This window comes from Polyodon spathula, chromosome 5, assembly GCF_017654505.1.
Source record: "Polyodon spathula isolate WHYD16114869_AA chromosome 5, ASM1765450v1, whole genome shotgun sequence".
NCBI classification, from domain to species: domain Eukaryota; kingdom Metazoa; phylum Chordata; class Actinopteri; order Acipenseriformes; family Polyodontidae; genus Polyodon; species Polyodon spathula.
The window spans coordinates 41469862-41494549 of NC_054538.1; the positions used below are offsets into that span (position 1 = coordinate 41469862).

General features: G+C 39.8%; 1 protein-coding gene across 2 annotated transcripts in view; it reads right to left on the bottom strand.

Annotated features, from left to right (window-relative positions):
- Positions 1-2040: 2040 nt before the first annotated feature.
- Positions 2041-24688, bottom strand: part of LOC121315971 (spermatogenesis-associated protein 7-like) — a 117990-nt gene continuing 95342 nt past the window's right edge. For both annotated transcript variants that reach the window (XM_041250616.1, XM_041250615.1), the window contains 2 exons: positions 17515-17572; positions 2041-3550 (listed from right to left, as the gene is read on the bottom strand). In XM_041250616.1, the coding sequence (XP_041106550.1) occupies positions 3392-3550; positions 17515-17572 (217 nt within the window). In that variant the 3' untranslated portion in view covers positions 2041-3391. The remainder of the gene's footprint in view (positions 3551-17514; positions 17573-24688) is intronic.

The window sequence follows — 24688 nt, forward strand, 5'->3', positions numbered from 1 at the left end:
GGCACATACATCTAGGTTGTTTCTACTTGATAAAAAATTGTAATCTTTTGTATACTCACCAAGTCAACCTGGCCTCAGAAAAGGGATTTTCTTCAGTTGTCCTGCCTTCATGTGTTTTCCGGTTGGAGATCAAAGTCTCATGGCTAAGCTCGCCAAAAATGTAATAGGTTCGATTTCATCTTAAAAAGAATTAATCTTCTTCAGGTAAAGTTAATCAAAAATAATTTATTCAGGAATCAAAATGCAAACAAGAACAAAGAAAATCAAAAGCATTACACCAGTGATCTCATATACACGTCTTAGTTGATGGTATTCTTAGTTGGCATCAGTGTAGATGTTATTTTTTTGAGCCAAGCTGAGCTTTCATGGCATCAGAGAGGTTGGCTTTTTTACTGAGCCAGCATCAGTGTAGATGTTATTGAGCTGAGTCCGGAACTTACTTTAAATAGCACAGATATTTAATTAGCTTACATAATTTCCTTGACCAAATTTGGTCTTATTTCCCTAACATGATGCATGATGTGAGACACAGCACATTAAAAGTTAGCATTTGTATTTCTTCTTCACTTTACCAATGTCAGCAGAAACCCAGATAACAAGAAGTTACATTTAAGAACAATGCTATGAGTTCTGCTCAATTCTCACAGGCAACATAACGCTATACCCACACATCACATGGTCGAAAGACAAGACTGGTGATTACAAACTGCTGATGCACATCAGCTATGTACAGCTTAATTGTAAGAGTTTATTAATCCTGTGTTGATTCACAGCTTACATTAAACAGGAAAATCCCAGAATATTTACAGTTTCAACAATTTCTCGCTTCTTTCACCATTTAAACAGGAAGCATAAGTAACAGGTTGTATAATGAAAAGGAACAAGGTGTACACAAGGTGAGTGGTTATCAGAAAAAGCCTACATGTTCCAATTGTATAGCATGTTATTATGTGTTCTGTGACACTTTACCTAGTTATAGCATGTCACTTTTATCAAAAGTAAATGGATTTAGAACCAGTTTTAATTGATTTGATTATGGTTTGTATATAGAATCAAAACAGCTTTTGAAGCAAAAACAAGGGTTTTATCATTCCTACACTCTGGGGTACATAGGCATGAGTTTCAAATTACTTACACAGGTCTTTTGGATTTTTATTTTTTCTCTTGAGGGTCTCGGTCGGGGGTTCAACTGCTCCTAGCTGGCTCGCCAATTGTAATAGGTTCATTTTCTTCTTCAAAATAATAAGTCTTTTTCAGGTAATTTCAAATCACAAGAGTTTTATTCAGGATCAAAGCAAATCCAAAGTTGCAGTTAAAAACCTATAGGTCTCGATACATGGAATCTTTAGCAATGAAAATGCCTTTTACAAGCATTAACACTAGAACTGCCAAGGCAGTCATTTTGATGCTTTGAGGTTTTCAAATTTAAATTGCACTACATGTCTGAGAGTTACGCAGTTGTCCATTTATGATTTTTCCAAAATACATATATTAAATACCCTGACAGTGTTTCAAAGGCAGGATCGCAAAAATAAGGAAGTTATAATCCCGCCCACCTAGAACTGCCAAAGCAGTCATTTTGACTGTCTTTTACAATACATGTTTTTATTTTGAATATAACCTACAATACACACACACACACACACACACACACACATACACACACACACAAGGCAAACACACACAAGCCTCTTGTTATCTCTACCAGACCTGGCAGCCATTATTTCCTTCATTTTGTACAAGGGAAAAAAAAATATCAGTAGGAGAGATTCAACCTTGAAGCTAGACACAAAGCTTTGGCAGAAACATTTCGATCAGAAAACTGCAAAGCAACAGGCTGCGGCAGCTCAGCCCAGATTCAGTATTGCACTGACACATGCAAACGAAAACATATGTTACTTTAGTTTTAAATTAAAAATTAATCCTGCTTTTACAGTTTTGTATGTACATATACCTGTTTACACACTTTTCTTTTTAAATGTTTATTTTATTATAGTTTTTCATTTTATGAAGTAGTGTTTTATATCGGTAAGTTAAAAAATAAACCCTTTTATATTTAATTGATTATTTAAATATGGTGTTTCAGCTGTGTGTGATATGACGTGCTTCAATAAAACTTTTGCGTTGTATCCGATAGTATGTATTTCATTTAAATATTTATGTTGTTTAAAAGGTAACTGTCATAATGACTGCCAGTGGCAGTTTTAAGTATGAATATAACCATGGTGGTTCTTGTGTTAGTGTAGGCAGGGTGTGGAACTACACCTAAAGGCAGTGGAAATCTCCTTTCACCAATGTACTGAGTTGGTCCCCCTTCACTGGAGCTGCGCCAGCAGGTGCTCTGAGATGCAGGACCAAAGACACAGTGCTTCACTCCTAGTAGAAGTTTATGGATTGGATTGGAACCAGTAGAGACAACTCATGCAAAAACAAGGGTCATCTACCCAAGGTCACAACTGCTCTTTGAATTATAAAAAGAATGTTTCTTATCATAATTTTCAGACATGGAGGCACCTTGAACTGGGTGCAAATTTACATAGCTACAAGGACAGAGCAGCGCTAAGAAGCAGATTTAAAAAAAAAAAAAAAAAAAAAAAAACTTACATTAAACAGGAAAATCACACAATGTTCAGACAGAGTTACAGTGATTTAAAGAGGCACATAAGATTATTACAATTTATATAAAACCTTATAGTAGTAAATCATCATATTTATACATACAATTCAAACTGTCATTTGGATAAACAATTGTTACAGTCCATTTTTTATATAAGCCATACAAAAAAGTTTAAGCAGCCTTTACAAAAATGTTAATCCTACCCTTTTAAAGCATTGTTTTATGACTGTATATTTTTGTCTGTGACCTTTTAAAATGCTAATAAATTTGAGCCCATTGTTCTCTGCTAACATGGATGTAAAAAAAAAGTCTGACATCTTTTCAAGATTTCTCATTATTTGTGACAAAAGGTTTTATACAAACTGATCTGCAATTTTTGCCACGAAACTACTTCCCACTGGCATAGAGCCAGTCTTTTCATCATTATTGTTTGTTAGATCATCACTGTTAAGACATTTTTATTTTATAAAGTATACAAAACAGTTCTTTCCCTGCATCTTTTAGCCATGATATATGTGACTTTTGTAGAAACCACTGCAAATAAATATATTCTTTATAAATCATGCTGCAGTAGACTGGCATTAAAGGTTATGAACTCTTGTTTATATTTAATGTAGTTCATTTTTTATCAATTTGCATCTTTTTCTGCAGAAGGTGTCTTTGCCAGAGTTACCCTCAACTGTTCAATCTCGTTAATCTTTAGGGCCTTTCCTAGATGTTTCTATAACTAAAGCTCCTAGACTGGTGCAACTCACTATGGTCAAAGGTTCTATTTTAGTCTGCACTTTTGAATGTATCTGCAGCAAAAGCTTTAGAATCTGCCAGAGGAACACCACATCGGTGTTCACCAGTGTAACTAATGGAGAAATCTAGTTGACAGCTGGTACTGTTTAAGTGTCTCTTCAGGTCTTCCAAAATGTTTCTCATCTTTACCTAAAAAACAAGAAAAAAAATTATATTTAAATATGACAAGTTTATTCTCTGTCAATAACCAACAAAAAGATATACTCGTACATGAGGGTGTCAGTCTTTTTTTTTACATACAGTAAGTGGTATTGAATGATTTTTGAGATTACTACACTTGGATAATGTTTTCTCTTCCCTATGACAGAGAAAATTGAAGGTGAGGCATGTTTGTTAATGAAATTTGTCAGAAATTATGGATTTCAAATATAAAGGAATAAAAGGTAATCATTAACAGTTTTACTACAGCGTGTGGCTGTGGTAACATAACTTTACTATGACTGCCAGTGTTGGAGGACTTGAGATCGGTCTTGGTCTCAAGACCGGATTTTCAAGGTCTCGGACTTGACCAGTCTTGGACTCTGTCTCAGCACCTTGAGGAAGACTTGGTGACACAGTGTAACAGGAGCTATCCAACACAGTCAAATTCACCCTTCCCACAATTTGGTTTCTTACACCTAGTCTCAGTCAGAACTGTATTCTGTTTATGTGTGTGTGAGTGTTCTGTTAATGTTCTGTTGTTAGGCACACTGGACCTGCAGGGCGGTGCTGGTAGCCTTCATCCTAGCCTGCCTAAAGGACACTCACAGAACTGTTCACGTGAAGTGCACAGTCAGGTCTGTAACTGTTCATGTGAATAGCACCTGAGAGGGAAAATAACTGTACTGGGGGCAGTGGTTAGCGGGGGCCCACAACAATGTATCTGTTCATGTTTATCTTTTCAATCTATTTGTTCAATTCCACCAAACGGGAGTTTACCCACTTGTTTACCACTACACCACCGGGATTAGTAGACACGAGGCCCTTAACACACAGTAACATAACTTCAGCAAGCCATCTGCATTATTAGTACAGTACCTGCCCAAAATCACGGTAAAAGGAAAAGAGGAAGAAACGTCAAGAGGTGTTTTTGCTGGACTGTTACGTTGACTTTGATTTTCAAGCCAATGTCTTCCAACTCAACAATTCATTTGTAACAGGGAAAATAGGGAAGAAAAAACACTCTACAATACACATGATTTGCAAGAAAACAACAGTTATCACAGAGACAGCAGAGACAACATTAAGCTTCATGAGGCACATGGAATGGAATCACAAAGGTAGGTTCTGAAATACTTTTCTTTACTTAATGTTCAGATTGAGCTTAAAAAACAAATATTCATATTAAATTCACATAATTTTAGTCCCTGTAAATCTCGGCTAAAGAACCCTGTTGCATGGGAATCATGCTTTAACTTTGCTTATTTTAACACACTCATATCATAGGGCCCTGCGTTTTTTAACCTTCAGTCCTAAACCTCCAGATGTCGATGCATTTAAACAAAAAGTTTGCCTCAACACTTGCTGTTAAAGCATTTCTTTGAGAGTTCGCAAAGGTGGTTTGAGGTTTGCTGTCAAATTCTTTGAACAGATTTGTTCAAAGAATAAATAAAAAATATCTCCTTCTGTTGACAAATTACATATTTGTGGCCAGAGAGATTCAGATATCAAGGAAATGTAATTATTATTTTTTTAACAAATGATTTGCGTAAAAGTGTACTGGTAAATTAAAACATTAAAATTATTATTTACACATACAAGTTCTCTGAAATAATACTAAAAAAAATAAATGTCAGTAGCCATCTATTCCGCAGCATTCTGTTTATTAAATGGCTAATACATACTTTGTAGTACTGTAATGGGATGACTCATTCATGTGTTAAAAGTAATGTAATGGGATGACTGTTTAATGATTGCTCATTACATGACTTACTGTGGAAGCTATATCGACATCGTGTGGCCAGAGGACTAAATTACAGGTTAAAGTCATGGAAAACAGAGGGCTCTACGCATATGGTAGTGCATTACTCATGAATGAGGCCTGTTTAATGACCGAATAACCCTTTTGAGTAAGGAATGTGTACAACATTAATGCTAACCTTTCCATTACATTAAATGAGAAAGGAATTTGTACAACTTTAATGCTAAACCTTTCCATTACATCAAATGCTCAGTGAATATTTAAAATGTGCTTGTATTTATAATCCAGTTGGTAATGGAACATGAAACAAACAATGTGCTTGGTCGAACAAGGTTCTAGCTGTACCTGTATGGATGTATACGTATAGTTGGAGGCTTGACACATATTCTAAATCACTGCGCTGCCTCACAGAATTTAAAGTATCGGTAGCCATCTTGCTTACAGTTACAGATATACAGCTGTAACTATGAAACTGAGTGACCAATTACCTGCAAAAAATCCCAAAGTAGTAAGTAGATATGTCGATTTGGATGAAGAACAATTAAATGAACTGGAAAAAATACCCCCAAAAATTGCTGTCTTTACACTCACTAACCCCGACTTTGTCACTTCAAATAATGTATTTTTAGTGGTTTGTAAATGCTAAAGAAAAACACAAAAAGGCACTTCTGCACATTATCCACCCTTTCTGAAGAGTTGAACCAACCACGTTTTGAACAGTGTAAGTTACATCCTTTGAAGAGTTGTAAGTTCCATCATTTGAGCTTTTGAACACTTTTTTAATGTAGTCCTGTGTGCATGATTATTTTAAAAAATGAAAATAAAGTTACAGAACAATAGTGTAGCAAACCAGCTATTTTAGGACTGAAGCAGAAATTACAGTTTAATAATATGGGAAATAAGCTCCCACTGCATATCAAAAGTTGTCTCTAAGCTGCTAAAACCACCCAGCATTTGCAATTTTATAGCCCAGCATTTGCATTTACCCTGTTTCCGTCATCCCAGGCGCACATACAGGAGTTGTGCACAGGCACAGCCTGTAGCTCACTGACCCGCTTTGCGGCAGTGATGGCTAACAAAAATGATGCCTTCATAGAGATGTATTTGAACTCTATGAATGTATATGCTCAAACAGGGCCTTAGTCCAGTACAACACCTAGGCTCCACTCAGGGAGGACGTCCTTTCTAGGTGGATGTAACAGCTGAGCGGCCTTCAGAAACAGGCCAGGAAATGGTTGTCTGGGGAAGCCAGGTGAATGGGGAAATGGAATGCAGATATGGCTGCCAGGTATACTTTCTGCGTAGATGGGGATTTACCCACTTCCAACAGTTCTTGCAGGAATTGCTGAATAGTTGCTGTAGGGCAAGAGATAGGGTCATGACTCTGGGTCAGACACCAATCTTGAAAATACCTCCATTTATCCAACCTTGTGGAGGAGGCCCTAGCATTCTAAGAGTACTAAATCAGACAAAAGGCTCCGTTCAGGGGCAAGACCCATAATTTGAGTCTGCTCAGTTCTGGGTGCCTGAGAGTGCCTCTTGCCTGACTGAGGAGATCCAGACACAATGAGATCTCTAAGGCCTGACCTTTCAGTAGCTGACAGAGGGTCGAAAACCACATATCGAGTAATCCCTGCTGGAGGGCTTATGAGGCTGTGACCATCAGACCCAGCAACTTCTGACACAACACCAGAGGTACTATTGATCCCTGTTGAAACAGGGATAGACAATTCTGTATGGTGGCCACTCTGTCGGTTGACAGGTATGCTCACATTTTAAGGGAATCCAGCTGGAGTCCCAAGTAAATGGTACTTTGCACTGGTACTGATTGGCTTTTGGCATCGTTGAGGGCGAGACCCAGCCTCGACAGATGCTACGTCACAATCACCGTGTGCTCCCTCCTGCGACTGAGAACAGGCTAAGTAGTCGTCCAGGGAGTTCAGTACCCTGATCACTTGCAGACACGCACTTTCAGAACGTGCGGGGGGCTAAGGAGAGGCCAAATGGCAGCACAGAAAACTCAAAGATGCTTCCCTGAAACGCGAATCGGAGATACTTCCTGTGTGTGGGACGAATAGGGATGTGAAAGTATGTGTTCTTTAAATCCACGGCTGCAAGCCTGCAGGAGCTGCCTGAGACAGCAGTGGAACTGCCTCTGGGAGCATTGGGGCCTCACGTCTGGTGCCCCCCCCCCCCCCCCCCCCCATCTTTGTGGATAGGCTCGGCTGTTAGCCAGAGTCTCATTCTGTCTCACACCAAAGTATGGGAAGGGAGCATCAAGGCTACCTGCTGAGATGTCTCATGTTCTCTGTGGGAGTGCTGTAAAATCTCAACCATTTCTGGCCTGAAGGTATGGCCTAGAGATATTGACACTTCCAGCAAAGCCAATTTGTCCGCATCAGGGACACGCGATTGGGACAGCCAGATGCCTGTGAGCCACTACAAGGCTTGCCAGGCTCTGGCCCAGGGCCTGCCCTTGGAAGTTTGAAATCTGGAGCAGCGTACCTGATACTAGGCACAGCTCTGAAGCTACCAGTTCAGGGAGGGGTGCTGACTGCACTATACCATCCAGGTAAGCTGTAAAGATGCCTGCCGTGTTAGCTAGGCCCAAGACTGGCACTTCCACCGCATAGGCCTTTCTTAAATGTGCCTCTGCTACCCTGCATTGACCATCAGGGCATGCAGGGTCTTTAGGTAAACCCCCTACTGGAGGGGCTCGCACTAGGGCTGCGATGGTTGAGTCCACTGATGGGAATGCCGCCAAGCCCAGCTCCCCCTTGCCTTCTACAGAAGCCAGCGGCACTGCTCATTTCACCACACTCAGTGCCGAGGCCAGGTGGTTCCAAGAGGACCGTACCTCTTCTAGTAAATCAGGGAATGCCAGGAAGGGATGAAGGCAGGGCAATGAAGCCTGTGTCCTGAAGACAGACCGGTGCGGCTTGGGCGTTATCATCCAAGGTACCTGAAGGAACTTGGAGGCTCGCTCCATAAGCGCCAGGACCGAGCTTGGAAAAGGGGAAAGCCCAGTGTCTATGGTTTCCTTGGAGCTAGGACCTGTCCTGAAGGTTGGCTCCTGAACATCTCCTCCTTCCTCATCCAGCGGGAAGGAGCTAACATCCCAGGAGGCTACAATTGAGAATGTTTCCTGGTCTTCCTCAGCCACAGTCAACTCTGGCTCTGAAACGTCCTGGGTGACCACTGTTAAGGACAGGGTCAGTTACGGGGCAGTGGTAGTGGCAGAGCCAGGACTGGGACTGTTGTCTGGCCAAATACTCCAGGACTTGAGCCATTTGGTCCTTCAAGTCAGAAATGTCCTGTGCCTGCTTTGCCTGTTTCGCCTGCTTAGCACTCTGCACAGGAAACCTAGTACAGCGGCTACAACAATGAGGCGCCGGAGCCTGAATGAAAGGGCTGTACAAGGGGTTCTGGGATAGATGGAGGATGGGGGAGACCGGGATTCTCAGTGCCGCTGATGGCTGAACCTGGCGAGTCTGCTGCATGGGACCCATAGCTGGAATGCTGCACAGATCTCGCAAAAAGTTTAATCTCCCAAGGCAGAGGAAGTGTGCTGCATACCCAGGCACCGGACGCAGAGGAGGTGATTGTCCTCTGGAGGGAGCTTCCCTCCACAGGATGTGCAAGCATGAAATTTATGCATGATTGTCATCAAGGTCACACCACATGTACGAGGTGTCAAGCACCGAGGCACGAGTGAGCGAAAAAATGGATGCTCAAGCACAAAGGTGCTGAGAACGGCGAACCACCAAAAGCATGAGGGCACCGAATAACTGGGGCTCTGAGGCCCCAAGGACACTGAAAGCACTGAGGGCGACATTCAATTAGTGTGTCTAATGTCGGAGCGTCGAGGCACCAAGGGCACCGAGGCTCTGAGGTCCCGAGGGCATTGACACACGAGGGTGCCTAGACTACAGCACCGAGGCACTGACGGAGCTGAAACACCAATGATACCAAAGGTATTGGGGGTCTGAGGCTCTGAGGCCCGACAGTGCAAAGCACCGGGGTCATTAACCCTTTGCAATCCATTTATTCAGTGCCTGTCAGGCATGTCGGGTCCAATTTATTTTCACACATGCTGTTTATTTTACACACGCTGTTTAAAATATTACCCCCCCCTCCCAGTAAAACTGGTTTAAGGGCATTGCAATGCTAAGCGCCATCAATACTTTATCTACAGCCAAGCCCCACTCCATGTTCGCTGTATTTTTTACATAACTCTTTATACACGTGCATCCTCTCCTGAGCGCTCGTTTTATCACCAACCTCCTCAATAATGCGATCCAAAGGCATTTTTTTATTATTATAACATCTCAAAAAGCTCTGCAAATGTCAGTGATATTCTTTGAGTGCTGGATGCAGAAGCAGCTACCTCCTTTGTTTATGTCTGCTTATCTCTATGTGGTGCAGTTGCTAGGGCTATTGCTCACATTGCTTTTTTTCGGTTTCATTAGGCTCCTATTGATCTCACTCGGCCATTCAACTTCATAGATTATCATGCCGCATTGACAAGTTATGATACTTACAGGAGGACATTTCTCATTAATATGAATTTCAAGGGACTGGGTATAAATAGGTATTTCACTGTTCGTCTCAAAAATACATTGAGCACAATGGTGACTGTTTAAAACATGCTTTCAAAAATTCTTAGTAGTATGCAATTGTAAGTGTCGTAATTGTCTTCAGCTTTCTTACATTTCATTATAATATTTGAGAACCCTGATTTGCATCTCCATGTGAAACACCTTAATTACATCAGTTAAATGGATTCCACCTGTGTACTATTAAGGTGTTTCACATGATTTCAGGTTAAATACACTTGCCTCTGGGAGGTCCCACAGTTGGTTAGTACACTTCCTAACAAAAACTACATCATGAAGACGAAGGAACAGTCAAAGCAAATCCGGAATAAGGTTCTTCAAAAGCACCAATCAGGGGTAGGATATAAGAACATTTCCAAGGCACCGAATATCTCCCGGAGCACAGTTAAGTCCATTATTAAGAAATGGAGAGAATATGGCACAACTGTGATTCTGTCTAGAACAGGACGTCCTCAAAACCTGAGTATCCGGGTGAGAAGGGCACTAGTCAGGGAGGCCACCAAGAGGTCTATAACAACTCTAAAGAAGTTACAGTCTTCCATGGCTGAGCTGGGAGACACTGTGCATAGGGCAACAATAGCCTGGGTGCTTAACAAAACTGGCCTTTATGGGAGAGTGGCAAAAAGAAAGCCATTGTTGAAAAAAAATTCACATCAAATCTCGGCTAGAGTTTGCCAGAAGGCATGTGGGAGACTCTGAGACCAAGTGGAAGAAGATTCTATGGTCTGATGAGACCAAAATAGAGCTTTTTGGCCTCAATGCTAAGCGTTATGTTTGGCACAAGCCTTACACCACACATCATCCTGAGAACACGATCCCTACTGTGAAGCTTGGTGGTGGCTGCATCATGTTAAGGGGATGCTTTTCTGTGTCAGGGTAAAATGGATGCAGCAAAGTATAGAGAAAAACCTGCTGAAGTCTGCAAGAGACCTGGGACTTGGGAGAAGATTAATCTTCCAGCAGGACAATGACCCCAAACAAAGCCACACTGGAGTGGATTAAAAACAAAAAGGTCAACGTCCTGGAGTGGCCCAGTCAAAGTCCGGACCTCAATCCAATTGAGAATATGTGGAAAGAGTTGAAAATTGCTGTTCACCAAAGGTCCCCATCCAACTTGACGGATCTTGAGCAATTTTGCAAAGAAGAATGGGCAAAAATTGCAGTGTCCAGATGTGCAAAGCTGGTAGAGAGTTATCCAAATAGACTCATGGCTGTAATTGCTGCCAAAGGTGCCTCTACCAAACATTGACTCAAGGGGGTGAATACTTATGCAATCAATTATTTTCTATTTTGTATTTGTAATTAATTTAGAATTTGGGATAAGGCAGCTTTTAACCTTTTGTGGTCTTATGTAGATCCAGGTCCGACATTACAATTTTCCCTTTCTAGTCTGTCCTGTCCAACATCATCAAAAAGACGTAAAGCACAGGTCTTTAGTCGTTTTTTCTCTGGAAAAAGTTGAGAAAACCTTTCAATGGCCAAGTGAGACCGATAGGAGCCGAAAAAAACGGAAAAAAGGTGTGTATCTGAGCAATAGAGCTAGTCCCTGCAACATAGAGATAACACGAACACATTAACAATGGAGATAGTTGCTTCCGTATCCAGCACTCAAATAATATCACAGACATTTGCACAGATTTTTGAGATGTTATAGTAATAAAATAATGACTTGGATCGCATTATTGAGGAGTTTGGTGATAAAATGAGTCATCAGTAGAGGATTTATCAGTATTCACATCTATAAACAGGTATTTAAAAAATACAGTGAACAAGCGGTGGGGCTTGGCTAGAGATGCAGTACTGATGTCATTTTGCCATGCAATGCTTTTTAAACCTGTTTTACTCTGAAAAAAAAAAAAATAAACAGCCCATGTAAAATAAACAGTGCGTGTGAAAATAAATTGGACCTGATGCACCTGACAAGTGCTGAATAAATGCTCTGCAAAGGGTTAAGATTGTAAAGTCCAGCCGCTGGCTGGGTCCAAGATTCAGCAGCACTTGGACCGCCATCCCCTCCACCGCTGCAGCTAAGTGAGATGTTCGTCTGGTCATCACCTCAAAGGCTTCCCAGGGGACAGGGTCATCATTACTGTCAACCTTGTTAGGGTTTCTCCTAGCTTTCTGGGGGAAGAGGGAAGGATCTCAGCTCTGGCAACCTCTGGGTTCTGGCTGTGATTGCTGTACTGTGGGTTACAGAGAAGCCCACTCCGTCTGCGATGCCTCTAACTCCCCCTGGCCAGCCTCTCCTTCCGGCACGGTATCTCCAACTGGAGGGCTGCCAGCGTCTTCCAGCCCTTGATAAGACAGCTCTCACCCCAATATGGGGTGAGGAACAAGCAGTTTTCCTCTCTGCTCATCTTTCATGCTACTTCTCACACCAATGTAATGAGGTGTGGGGGTACTCACGAAAGAAGGCACAGAGATTTAAGAAAAGGAAAGCTCTTTATTCAGCAGGCACTTGCAGGTATAAGCAACAATCAACAACCAACAATGCACTCACTGTTCTACTTAAATACATTGCAAAAAGACCTGGTTGTAACTCCCTCTTCTCCCATACAGCGGGCTGGCGCAATGCCAACTAAGGTAAAGGTAACAGAGCTGCTTGGACCATCACAGTATTATTTATGATTATTAGGCAGTGAATTTCATTTTGTCAGCAAGGGTAGTTCATAATTGCCTAAGCTCCTAGACTTCTTTCAATGAGTTACAGCATGAATGGATACAAATAGAGAGTATTAAATATTAAACACCATCACAACCAATCAGATTGCAATGTTGCTATATGTCACAATACACTAGAGCTTTTGATTTCTCCTCATACACGGCACTTAAAACAAATTATTTCTTGACTATATCTGGACATGCCAAAAGTTTGACAAAGTGCCACAAAAAGACTAATACTTAAACTCAAATTGGTTGAATGTAAGTATTATTTACACATGCACACACAACTGATTAAAACACAGGATATTTTGCTTTCTGTAATCAACATTAGGGAGAAAACTGCATTTTGGGTCCCAATACAATAAAAAGAGCATTGCAGAGTGATTACTAGAATCATTTCAGGGCTAACAGGTATAAGGCATGAAGACAAGTTAACAGAATTGAACCTATTTAGTCTAGAACAAGGAGGGTTAGGGGATAGACTAAATCAAAGCCCTCAACATCCTAAATGAAGTCAAATAAATTAATCCTCATCATTACGTCAATCGTAGGACAGAGATCAGAACCAGTGGACACAGTTGGAAATCTAATAGAGAAAGTTTAGCTTGTAGAAGATGTTCTATTTTTATACAGAGTGGTGCATGTATGGAATGGTTTACCAAGCCATTCTGCTACTAATGAGTCACTGGATGAGAAAAAAATATTAGTAATTTCCCACATTACTCACATTTCTCATGTCTGCCTGTATTTCATTTTTATGTTTATACTAAATGAATAATGTTTTAATTCCCCTCTATTAATAGACCACAGGCTAAAAACCTGCATGCATGCGAAGGGCTAAATATTGGACAACTTTGTATTCATTTAATAAAGATGTATTTATTTAAATAGTATTTAAAATGTCATGGTGCATTTTAGTGATTTCTAAAAATGAACTATCCATCTCATGGAATGAACTCCTCATTACCTGTTTTGTATTTTTAAGTGTTTACTTGAAATGACAATGGCACTTTAGGTTAAGTTCTTTTCAACATGGGCTTCAGTAGAGGGGGTACTGGGATGAATGCAGGTGTAATGTATTGTATGAAAATGGCATGTCTTTATATTTCCATTCCTTGTGAAATAAAATCCACCTAGACACCCTAGGTATATCGAAGTTTAACTTTCACATCCTATTTTTTGAAATTATATTAATCACCATTTACTTTACTTAATAAATCTTACCATGATATGCTAGTCACTCAAATGTTATTTTAACAATTTCAGTGCCATTGGTGAAATATTCTGCATGCACAAGACTCTTTCCTGCCTAAATGATATACTTTTACTCTCAATAAACCGCATTGGGCTAAACTAGTCATATGACTTAACATATAAAATGAACAATGAACACTGCTTGGTATGGGCCAGTACTCAATAGTACCACCACTGTGAGTTAATGAATGCATTGCATACTTATGTTGTACACCATAGACAGGTTGACATGGAAATCCAACTGTGAAATTCAATAAAAAGGGTATTGTTCAAATATTGAGTTGATGTCCCAGCCACTGTGTATTCAGAATATTGATAGCATGCACTAGGTGGAGCTGTGAAGTGGTTTACCTTGTGAACTACCTAATTAATACAAGGTATTTTACATAAATGAATTAAGCCTGAGTTGGCTGTAATAGGAACATGTAAGTTAAATAGAAAAGGCAGTTACAACTGAACCCTTGGCACTGAAGTCAGCACCTCAACACACACTTGAATAAAAAAAGATCAATATTTTATATACAGAAAGGACATGTAAAAGTGTTGCTAGCCTTTGTTTTAAAAAAAATTGTCTATTGTGTGCAGAGTACATCTTCTCCAAGAAGAATAACTGCATTACTTATTAACATTTAGTGAATTTATCCTTCCATTCTTCTGATGGGCTATTCCAGGAATGGTATATGTGGCACAATTGTTAATCAAACCACCACTAAGTTACAGCTTCTGATGGTGCTTGATGGAAACCAAAGAGCCTTTCTGCCCCACCACTCCCGAATACTGGAAAAAAAAGATTTAATTTACAATATCTCGCTACTCCACTCTCTGTTATTATTTCAAATATGGCTTACAGAGGTATTTGCCATTATCAGTCGATTACACTTAAAATGTAGTGTCTGAGAGAACCAGGTATTCTCTTAGTGAAGATGAACCAAAGAAAACACTTATTTCTTCCATGTCACCATATTTACTTTTTATGTGGCTAAAGAAAAACAATGTTTGAACTATTACCTTTTTTGCTAAGTCAGTTTATGGGTCTGTTTTTAATATATCAAAACTATCATGCTCATACTTGAATTATTATTATTTTTTTTGTTAAAGCAGTTGATTTCAAAGTGGAGTGGACAAATGTAGACAACTGGAGACTAAGACCACTACATTCATTACACTTGGGCTGAACTGAAGAATATTCAAATCCAGGCCTTCAAGGTTGCCTGTGGCATCAAGTACCAAGCACCCTACAATGAGAAAATTCTGAATGCTTTAAATATAAGGGAAATTCAATGTAAAGAGTTATTTCTCTTCAGTTATGCAATACAGGTAATTTTCCAGCAAAAGGCCATACACACTATTTGGCTTGTACAAAAAAAGAAAAAGACTGAGCCACTGTCATAAGGGGTGGGGGGCTTACTATAGCAAGCAAAAGTAAAAAATTAATGCCAGGTAAAATGTATCCCTGTAAATAAAATCTTTGTTTTAAATATGTATTTTAATACCTGTACAACAAACACATTTCCTACCACCGAACAGTAAACCCTGCACTGCCTTCTTCACGGTCATGGGTGCTTAAAACTGAATCAATCACAGTGGCACTACATTGGTCACATGACACAACTAGTTGCTGGACTTCTGCATAGATCATGGAGATGACTAATGTTTCATCCCTGCCGAATACACGTGTGGAATGTAGCTGGGTCTTGATTGAATAACTGGTCATCAATTAAGCCCCAGCCACATGTTATAAAAGGCAACCATGAAGACTATACAGAAGAAAGCAAACTAAAAATATCTGGATTTCATGAAGATAGATCAAGCTCCTGAAAATAAAAAGCAGGAGAGAGAACAAAACACTGTTTATGATATTTATTTGTGTTTAAGTGCAGTGCACTTATCTTCTTCTTAAACATACACGCTTAAAGATAGCTTTATAAAAAAATAGATTTAGTTAGTTACTGTACATCCATATTCTGCCTTTTAGACTTTTAGATATATAATTTTTTTACTGCTTCAAGGGACCTTGAAAAGACATAATAAAATTCAACCCAGAAGTGACCTAAATACTCTGTACTCCATTACTGAACTTGACTACAGTACTAACTGTTTTTTCATCAGTACTCAACTTGATATACTATAATTCATTCAGTAACTTAAAAAAAAAAAACTATTAACACAATTTCACATTAGATATTAATAAAAACTTAATTCATAAAATATTTTGTTTCATGAAAAAAAAGCATTGAAACAGGAATTTCATTAAATATTTTATGGAGTCACTAAAATCATTATATGAAAGAAAAGCACATGTTTGTAGAGTGACAAGCAGAGCAATACATACTTACACACTGTGGGATATGTCTAGCAGTGTTAAAATGTAACAGATTTATTTCTCAACAAAATGCATACACTTTCCAACTGAGCATCATTATCCATTGTGAACATATCTTCAACTGAAAGTCTTAGTTTTCAGAGATTTTTTAATACAAATACATTTTGACATAAAAAACACTGATTATAATGGATTGCATGAGGGGTGTGCAGAATATAAAGTATAAATGAGCATCTGCAATGAGTATGCCTATTTTTTGAGTGAGTAATACATGAGTACACCTCTACTAATTTTTTTAGGGCACTTAACCCTTTGCAGTCCATTTATTCAGTGCTTGTCAGGCATGTCAGGTCCAATTTATTTTCACACGTGCGGTTTATTTTTCTTTTCAGAGTAAAACAGGTTTAAAAGGCATTGAATTGCAAAAGGACACTCAGTACTGTATCTCCAGCCAAGCTCCACCACTTGTTCACTGTTTTTTTCACATACCTCTTTATAGATGTGCATACTGATAAATCCTCTCCTGATCACTCGTTTTATCATTAAACTCCTCAATAATGCGATCCAAGTCATTATTTTATTACTATAACAACTCAAAGCTCTGCAAATGTCTGTGATATTCTTTGAGCGCTAGATACGGAAGCAGCTATCGCCTTTGTTTATGTCCGTGTTATCTCTGGTGCATGGATAGATCAGATATGCCCTTTTTTCAGCTTCATTCAGCTTATATTGGTCTCACTCGGCCATTTAAAGGTTTTCTTGGCTTTTTCTGGAGAAAAAAACGACTAGAAACCTGTCTTGACATCTTTTTGATGATGTCGGACAGGGTCCAAATTCAGACTGGAAAGGGAAAATTGTAATGTCGGACCTGGTCCAACATAGGACCGCAAAAGTTTAACTGATCAAACAAACCTCTTTAGTAATTTTCATCAATATTTATGATAAATCTGAAATATTTATACATTCCTCAAGCATCAGTAACAAGACATAACCCATTAACTCAGGATATAAAATCCATGTTTCAGCCATCTGAACAACCACTTCAATTGTGATGATTTTTCTTCTTGTACTTTACTTGAATGCTTCCTGGTATCTTATCAATTCCTGTGTTGCATGAATGAAACCACAACCTGACCATACAACCAACTGCACAAAAAGTGATTAGGAACCAGGAATCTATAGCGCTGTGTCCTGAATAAAGCAAGAAAAGAATACAAATGGGACAGAATGGAAAGATGGTCAGGGATGTTGTCCTGTTGCTAATATTAATAAAAGGAAATTCAATTAGATTATAAATCCATGGTTAACCCTCCTTTTAACATGGGAAGCCACTTACCTCATTGAGATCATATTTTCTTCTATCTATGTGCTTTTGGAAAATGCTTTCCAAAATCCTTAAAAAAAAAAAAAAAGAGAACAAAGATATAGGCAAATTAATTACATTTGTCACCATTTACAGTATTACTTTATTTTAATTTACTGTGCTCAATTATGTTACCCCAAATTTTCTCTCTAATTTAGACTGTCCAATTTTTTTTTTTCCCCTCACCGTAGCGATTCCCCACACAGCCTAGGAGATCTTAAGGTTCAGTGGGCAACCTCTCATCCCATGACCAAGCCAACTTCATCTCTTACACTGTAGAACTGGAGAGCTGACGTCAGCAAGCTACCAGCCTTTGGAGGACAAAGGTTAGTCCTGCAGGTGTCTGCCTGAGCTCACTAGGTGCCTGGCCAGCAGAGTTTGCTGTAGCACGATGAGAAGAAACAGTCCCTGTTGATTTTGCATCCTGAACCCACGGGAGCGCCAAAGCCAATGCGACACACATTGTGAAGACCGGAGACTTTGTACAGCCAGGATGCAAATCTGTAGGACACCCTGCACACCACACAGCTGTGCTTTTACCAGGTGAACCACTTGGGGACACTAGTTTGCAGTATTTCCATTTTAGAATATTGTTTAAGCAGTTTTTTTTTGTTCTTGTTTATTGTTCCTTTCTGGCAGGTTGAACTTTAACTGAAATCTCTTTCCCATGGTAATGAAGTGACATTTTCCTCACAAGGACATTGCAAACCACAAATCCAATTTTATTCAACTGAAAGTAACTCTTCAGGCACAACTACTACTTTTAGTTATTTTCAAGGATTATATTGGTTGTAAAGTAACCTAAGATGTCTTAAAAATTATGTGTTTTTTCAAGTCTGAGTTGATAATATGTTCAGAAAGCCATGTGCCTTCATCTAAACATTGAAAAACTTTATAAAGGGGTAAAATGCTGTAGTGAAGGCCTTGTTAAGATCCAGGTATTGATATATCTACCCACAACTTCAGAAACAAATTCCAAAGTAAAGCTATAACACTGACCTGCTTTATTTCCCAGTTTTATAAACCTTTTTGCAATTTCTCATAGTACCTTATGATTGACAAGGTTCCTGTTTAAAGTAACTATGGAGTAATTACAAAAATGGTCTTGTTTGGGAGGAAAACAAAACCAAGTGGAAATTATTGTTGTGTTCCCTGTTGTAACAACTAAATTAACGTTCCTGGGAGAGACAAGCATATGCTATTTTACATAACTCATGTAACTGTTTTTGAGTCCAATTCCTATTGAGCCTAAAAGGAGACATGAGAGAAAAAATATACATCTCATGTGCACAAAATATATATTTTATTTCTCTCACATCCCCTCCTGACTTTACAGATTCCTTATTGCGCTGGAGGTTTTTGGTCCCTGCACAGTAGTTGCCATGACCGTTTACATAGGAACCCCTCAGTCTGCAAGGTATTATGGGACAATCCTGAAATGGCTCTATTTAATCTAACTTCCACACATAGATGGAGCCATATGAAACATGCAACTATGTAAGCCTAAAATGTGTTTCAACATTCGATAAGCTTTTGTGATAATACACATCAGCATGTAAATGTTTATTCGAGCAATCAATGTGAAAATTGAATCATTTAGAAAATTACTAAATCATATAACACTATGTAACACAATTTTTGTTTTTGGGTAGTAAGTGTTATTTCCTAATTGCTTATGCCTCAAAAGTACAGAAAATGGCTATTATTCCCCACAAACTTTGATTTTGTGACCAGGACAGTGATATTTTGAAATGTACCTATTTCCAATGAGAAAACGGGCGAATTTGTGTCTTTTCGTTCACATAAAGTCAGAAAAAAACAACATATGAATCCAAACTAACATGTATTTATACTAAAGCAATACAAAAATGACTACAAAAGATTTAGAAGTGAGTAGTTTTTCGAGATTTACGATTATACTGTAAATTACTTTCATGATTCAGCCACCAAATGTAGTCTCCCATCATGTTCTCGTTATACTGTCCTTGGTAGCGGCGTTCAAAGTCCAGTATATCCTGGTGGAAGCGCTCGCCTTGCTCCTCTGAGTACGCTCCCATGTTCTCCTTGAATTTATCAAGATGAGCATCAAGGATATGGACTTTGAGGGACATCCTACAGCCCATTGTGCCATAGTTCTTCACCAGAGTCTCAACCAACTCCACATAGTTTTCGGCCTTGTGATTGCCCAGGAAGCCCCGAACCACTGCGACAAAGCTGTTCCAAGCCGCTTTCTCCATACTAGTGAGCTTCTTGGGGAATTCATTGCACTCCAGAATTTTCTTTATCTGTGGTCCGATGAAGACACCGGCTTTGACCTTTGCCTCAGACAGCTTAGGGAAGAAGTCTTGAAGGCTGCCGACTCCTTATCTAGAGCTCTGACAAATTGTTTCATAAGGCCCAATTTGATGTGCAGTGGTGGCATCAGCACCTTCCGGGGGTCCACCGGTGGCTCCCACTTGACGTTGTTCCTCCCCACAGAAAACTCGGTCCGCTGTGGCCAGTCCCACCTGTGGTAGTGCGCCTTGGTGTCCCTGCTGTCCCAGAGGCAAAGATAGCAGGGAAACTTGGTAAAACCGCCTTGGAGACCCATCAGGAATGCTACCATTTTGAAGTCTCCTATGACCTCCCAGCCATACTCATCATACTTCAAGGCGTCCAGCAAAGTCTTGATGCTGTTGTAATCCTCTTTGAGGTGCACCGAGTGAGCCAGGAGAAGAGACGGATACTTGTTACCATTATGGAGCAGCACGGCTTTGAGGCTCCTGGATGAGCTGTCAATGAAGAGGCTCCACTCATTCTGGTTACAGGCGATTCTGACTGCCTCGAACAGACTGGTCACATTGTGGCAGAAGCAAAGCTCATCTTGATGGGTGAAGAAGCTGGAAAAAGGTTGGTGACGCTTCCTATGATCTGCGACTTGCACACTTTCATCCAACAAGTTCCACTGCTTGAGCCTAGATGTCAAAAGCTTGGCATTGGACTTGGTGAGACCAAGATCTCTAATCGAGTCGTTGAGGTCTTTTTGGTTGGGGTAGTATGGGTTTCTCTCCTCAGCTCCACCTCTGAAATTGTCATCTGGATCTACAACGTCTTCCTCGCTCTCTGACTTGCTGCTCTCTTCTAAAGACAGCTGCTCTCTCTCTCTCCGGAGGAGTGGGTACGGGGAGCTCGTGGCAGTGTGGCACTGGGGCGATGGATGAAGGAAGGTCCGGATACGTGATAACAGGTGCATTCTTGCCAGTCCGACGTTTGGAAGGGTCCACCATGCAGAAGTAGCAGTTGCTTGAGTGGTCAGTGGGTTCCTGCCAAATTCTTGGGATAGTGAGCTTCATGGCTCTCTTTTCCCCTCTGTACCATCCTACAAAAATACATTTATTTCACCCATGACTAATATGTAAGAGATTCTCGCAACATTTTTCATATATGATATATTTTTTCAATAACACTGAAAATTGTAAAACATTTTAAAATTAAACATTTTTACAATTTTAAAAATTTTAACAAATTTTATAACATAAAATTCCGAGCAACAATTGTCCATCTTACCTTCCAGAGTTTTTTTTGCAGTGCTCGCAGGTGAAATGAGGTGCCCAGGGTTTGTCTTGATCCCCGACAGGCATGCTGAAATATGCCTTGTAGGCCTCACACATCTTAGCAGATGCTTCCACGGAGTACTTTTTCGCTCTTGTCTTGATAAATTTGCAAACAAAATGCGTCCGCCGGATGCTTGCAGCCTCTTGATGCCATCTCAAAAAAATGCTGGAACTAAACTGAACTGGTGGGCTTAAGGCCCCTGTATTTATACTGCTATTTATATTACTGGAAAGTTCTAGAAAGTTCTAGAAGTTACTCCAAGTTTACTCAGCACTGAATCTATCTGGAATGTTCTGGAAAATAGGTAAATTTCAAAATATCACTGTCCTGGTCACAAAAGCAAAGTTTGTGGGGAATAATAGCCATTTTCTATACTTTTGAGGCATAAGCAATTAGGAAATAACATTTACTACCCAGGAACCAAAAAAAAAAAAAAATTTGTTACACAGTGTAATTTATCTTGTATTGCAACCCATATAAATAGTCTGAACAGACCTATCAACCACGCTAAGCCTGCCGCTGCAGCCCAGCGTGTTACTATAAATATTAAATAAATAATTATTTCATTCTATGATTCTAAATTACTCAAACTCCTGACAGATGAGAAAAAAAACAAGGTGAATCCAAGCAAGGTGATACCAATACTGTAGCTACGGATAACTGAGCTACAAGAACAGCACAGGGACAATGTTAAACCACCTACAGTAAGATGTAAGCATGTATCCACCTACCTGCAGAGAGAGAGGCCCAGCCACAAGCCTCAGCCTCGGTTGACTGCGAGACAGAGTGTGCCATGCACAAACAGCAGAAGTACTGGTAAATACATTAACTATCAGCACAAACACACATACAAAAAATACACATTCGTAGTTTTAACTTTTAGTTCACAACATTCAATGATTTAACGTCTACTCTGTACAACATTATTTATAAGACTTCATGTAGCAGAACGTATGCAGGCGGTACTGCATGCACTGTATTTAATATGATGGTGTGATGAATACAATGACACACCTATCTCCAATTGCCTGCTTAATTACTTACACTTGTACTAAATACACACAGGAGATTCAGGGCTGCTAGAGTGAAAGGCGCATAAACTGAAACCAGGGAGAGAGGCTCAAATAAACCTAAACTGCATGCAACTAGAGCAAGAGGCTCGCTTAATCATATACTGTGCAAACCAAGAATAAGGATCGCTACATTACTTTGATGAGCTTAACCGCAACTTGGGGACTGACTGATTGCCGTGCTGGTGTCTATGGTATACCTGGAGCTGAGAAATGTCTGAGTGAGAGAGGCAGAGTCATAAAACCATCAACCCAAGCAAAGTTTTTTAATGCTTTTAATCCGTATTTGAATTGATTGTATTGCAGGGTGGGATTTTGTACTGCGAGTGGACCTTTTTAATTGCTTAGTTAATTACTGTAATTACTGCTATTTAGAAATATTAACTATAGCTATATTGCACAACACCCTATACTGGTTAAAAAAGGCCTGTCTTATTTATTGGCTACATGTTTGAAGATTTACTTACGTTTTTATACTGTGTTTGATTTGATATTGTGTTGATTGGAAGGATTCACTTAATTGTTTGCTGTGTGCATTTTTAGATCAAGTTACATTATTTGTTTTATGGTTTGCTGTGGGTACTCATAGATCATTTTATGCATTTGTGTCATTAATTGTAGCTAATTGATTTGTATGCAGCCTTATTGATGCGGATCAGGTAACACGCCCTAATTGCTAATAGTGATTATTGTTGAGTTTGTTATTTAGCATACAGACATTTGTATATGACGATTTTAAATATTTATTTCCTCTTGTGAATAAATAAGGGGCTATTTGTATATCGGTCCTATTTCCTGTTGCTTCTTTTAGTGTATATAACTTCCAGCAATCCATTATCTCCGGATCTTATCGGTTAATCAAAGGTGGTGGCAGCTACACGCTACTCTTCGTAAATCCAGTTAGTACACTACCTTACCTAGGTAAGGGTTTTTATTACAATATGTTACATATTGTAAACATATATGAAATAATTTATTGATTCATTATAATCTGTACACTATTATGTTGGCTTTAATTGCTGTTTGAAAATCATATGTAAGTTGGTCTTTATGCATACTTGTATTAAACCTCCGGTTAATAAAAAGAGTTACTTATTGAAGCACTGTCAAATAATACCTTAATTGTTATTTTGTTTATGTATTACTTAAATTTTGGTATTATGTAAGCAGAGGGTGAATGCCTGCTGGGTCCCTATCCACCAGCTGAGGGTGAATGCCTGCTGGATCCACTTCCACCAGCAGAGGGTGAATGCCTGCTGGATCCACTTCCACCAGCAGAGGGTGAATGCCTGCTGGTATCACTTCCCCCACCAGCAGAGGAAAGGAGCTGAAGCTGCCTCTGCCTGGTACCACCAGGGGGAGAGGAGCACTTGCCCCTCAGCAGCACGAGGGCTGGTGGCAGTGGCGGTGTCGCGGGTGGTGTCCAACTTGACAGGACTGGAGGACAGGTCCTGACAAGTCACGGAAGTTGTGGGGGGTCTTCACCCCCCGCCAGCGAATGCCTTCGTTACGTCAGCGGGTGGGGAAGCACACATGACATCGCCCACAACATTACTGCGACACATCACAACAATTAACACACCACACCTACAGTGGGCCACCAACGCCAGCAGCTTTTCTGCTGCTGGAATTGACCCGGCTGAAGGAGTTTGCCTGGGAGCTGTCGGTGTGCAATACACAAGGGGTGGGGGGGATATGTGGAAATGTTGCCCCGCCGTGTGTGTATTTCTGTGTTGTATGTTGCGTGTAGTGTGTTAAAGTTGGTGTATAGTCATTGGTACACAGGATGTAATATGGGTTATAAGCACAAGTGTTTAAAATGTATATTTGTATTTAGGCACGAGGATTGCACAGCACTTCATGTGCAGATAAAATGTAATAATATGCAAGCACAGGGAATTGCACTTTATTAATTCATGTGCAGTTGTACTGAGACTCCAATTGAATGATTGATTAGCAATCGAGTCTCGGTACAGCTGCATAAATGAAGCATGTTTTCACTCACTTGGGGTTGTGTGTTCAGTGAGTGGAGAACAGGTGTGGAGAGGAGAGAATTAAAAACAAAGAGACCAAAGTAAATAATTGATTTCACTTCTCCTGTTTGTCTGTTCTTCCACTGTTTGTTAGTGTCTGTTTCATTTAGTGTTGATTTGTTTTGTTTGTCTGTTTATTTTGGCCTCAAGTGTTGTGTGCTGTTTTTTTGTTACAACCTTTTTATTTTCTGTTTGTTCATTTATTAAATGCTGAGCACAAGAAAGCGCTCAGCTTCACCAAACTCCACGTCTCTCTGTCCTTTGTGCTATTGTTAGGGGTCTGACGTCACCACTCAGCCAGCCTTGTGACAGAAGTATAATAGTGTAATCGTTTAATCGCTTAGTAAATAACATGTATATGATTATTAAACTATATGGAAATGCCGATCCCTATACTGCATCTCTGGAGTGATTCATTTAACGTCACCATAGAACAGGGGAATAATTCAG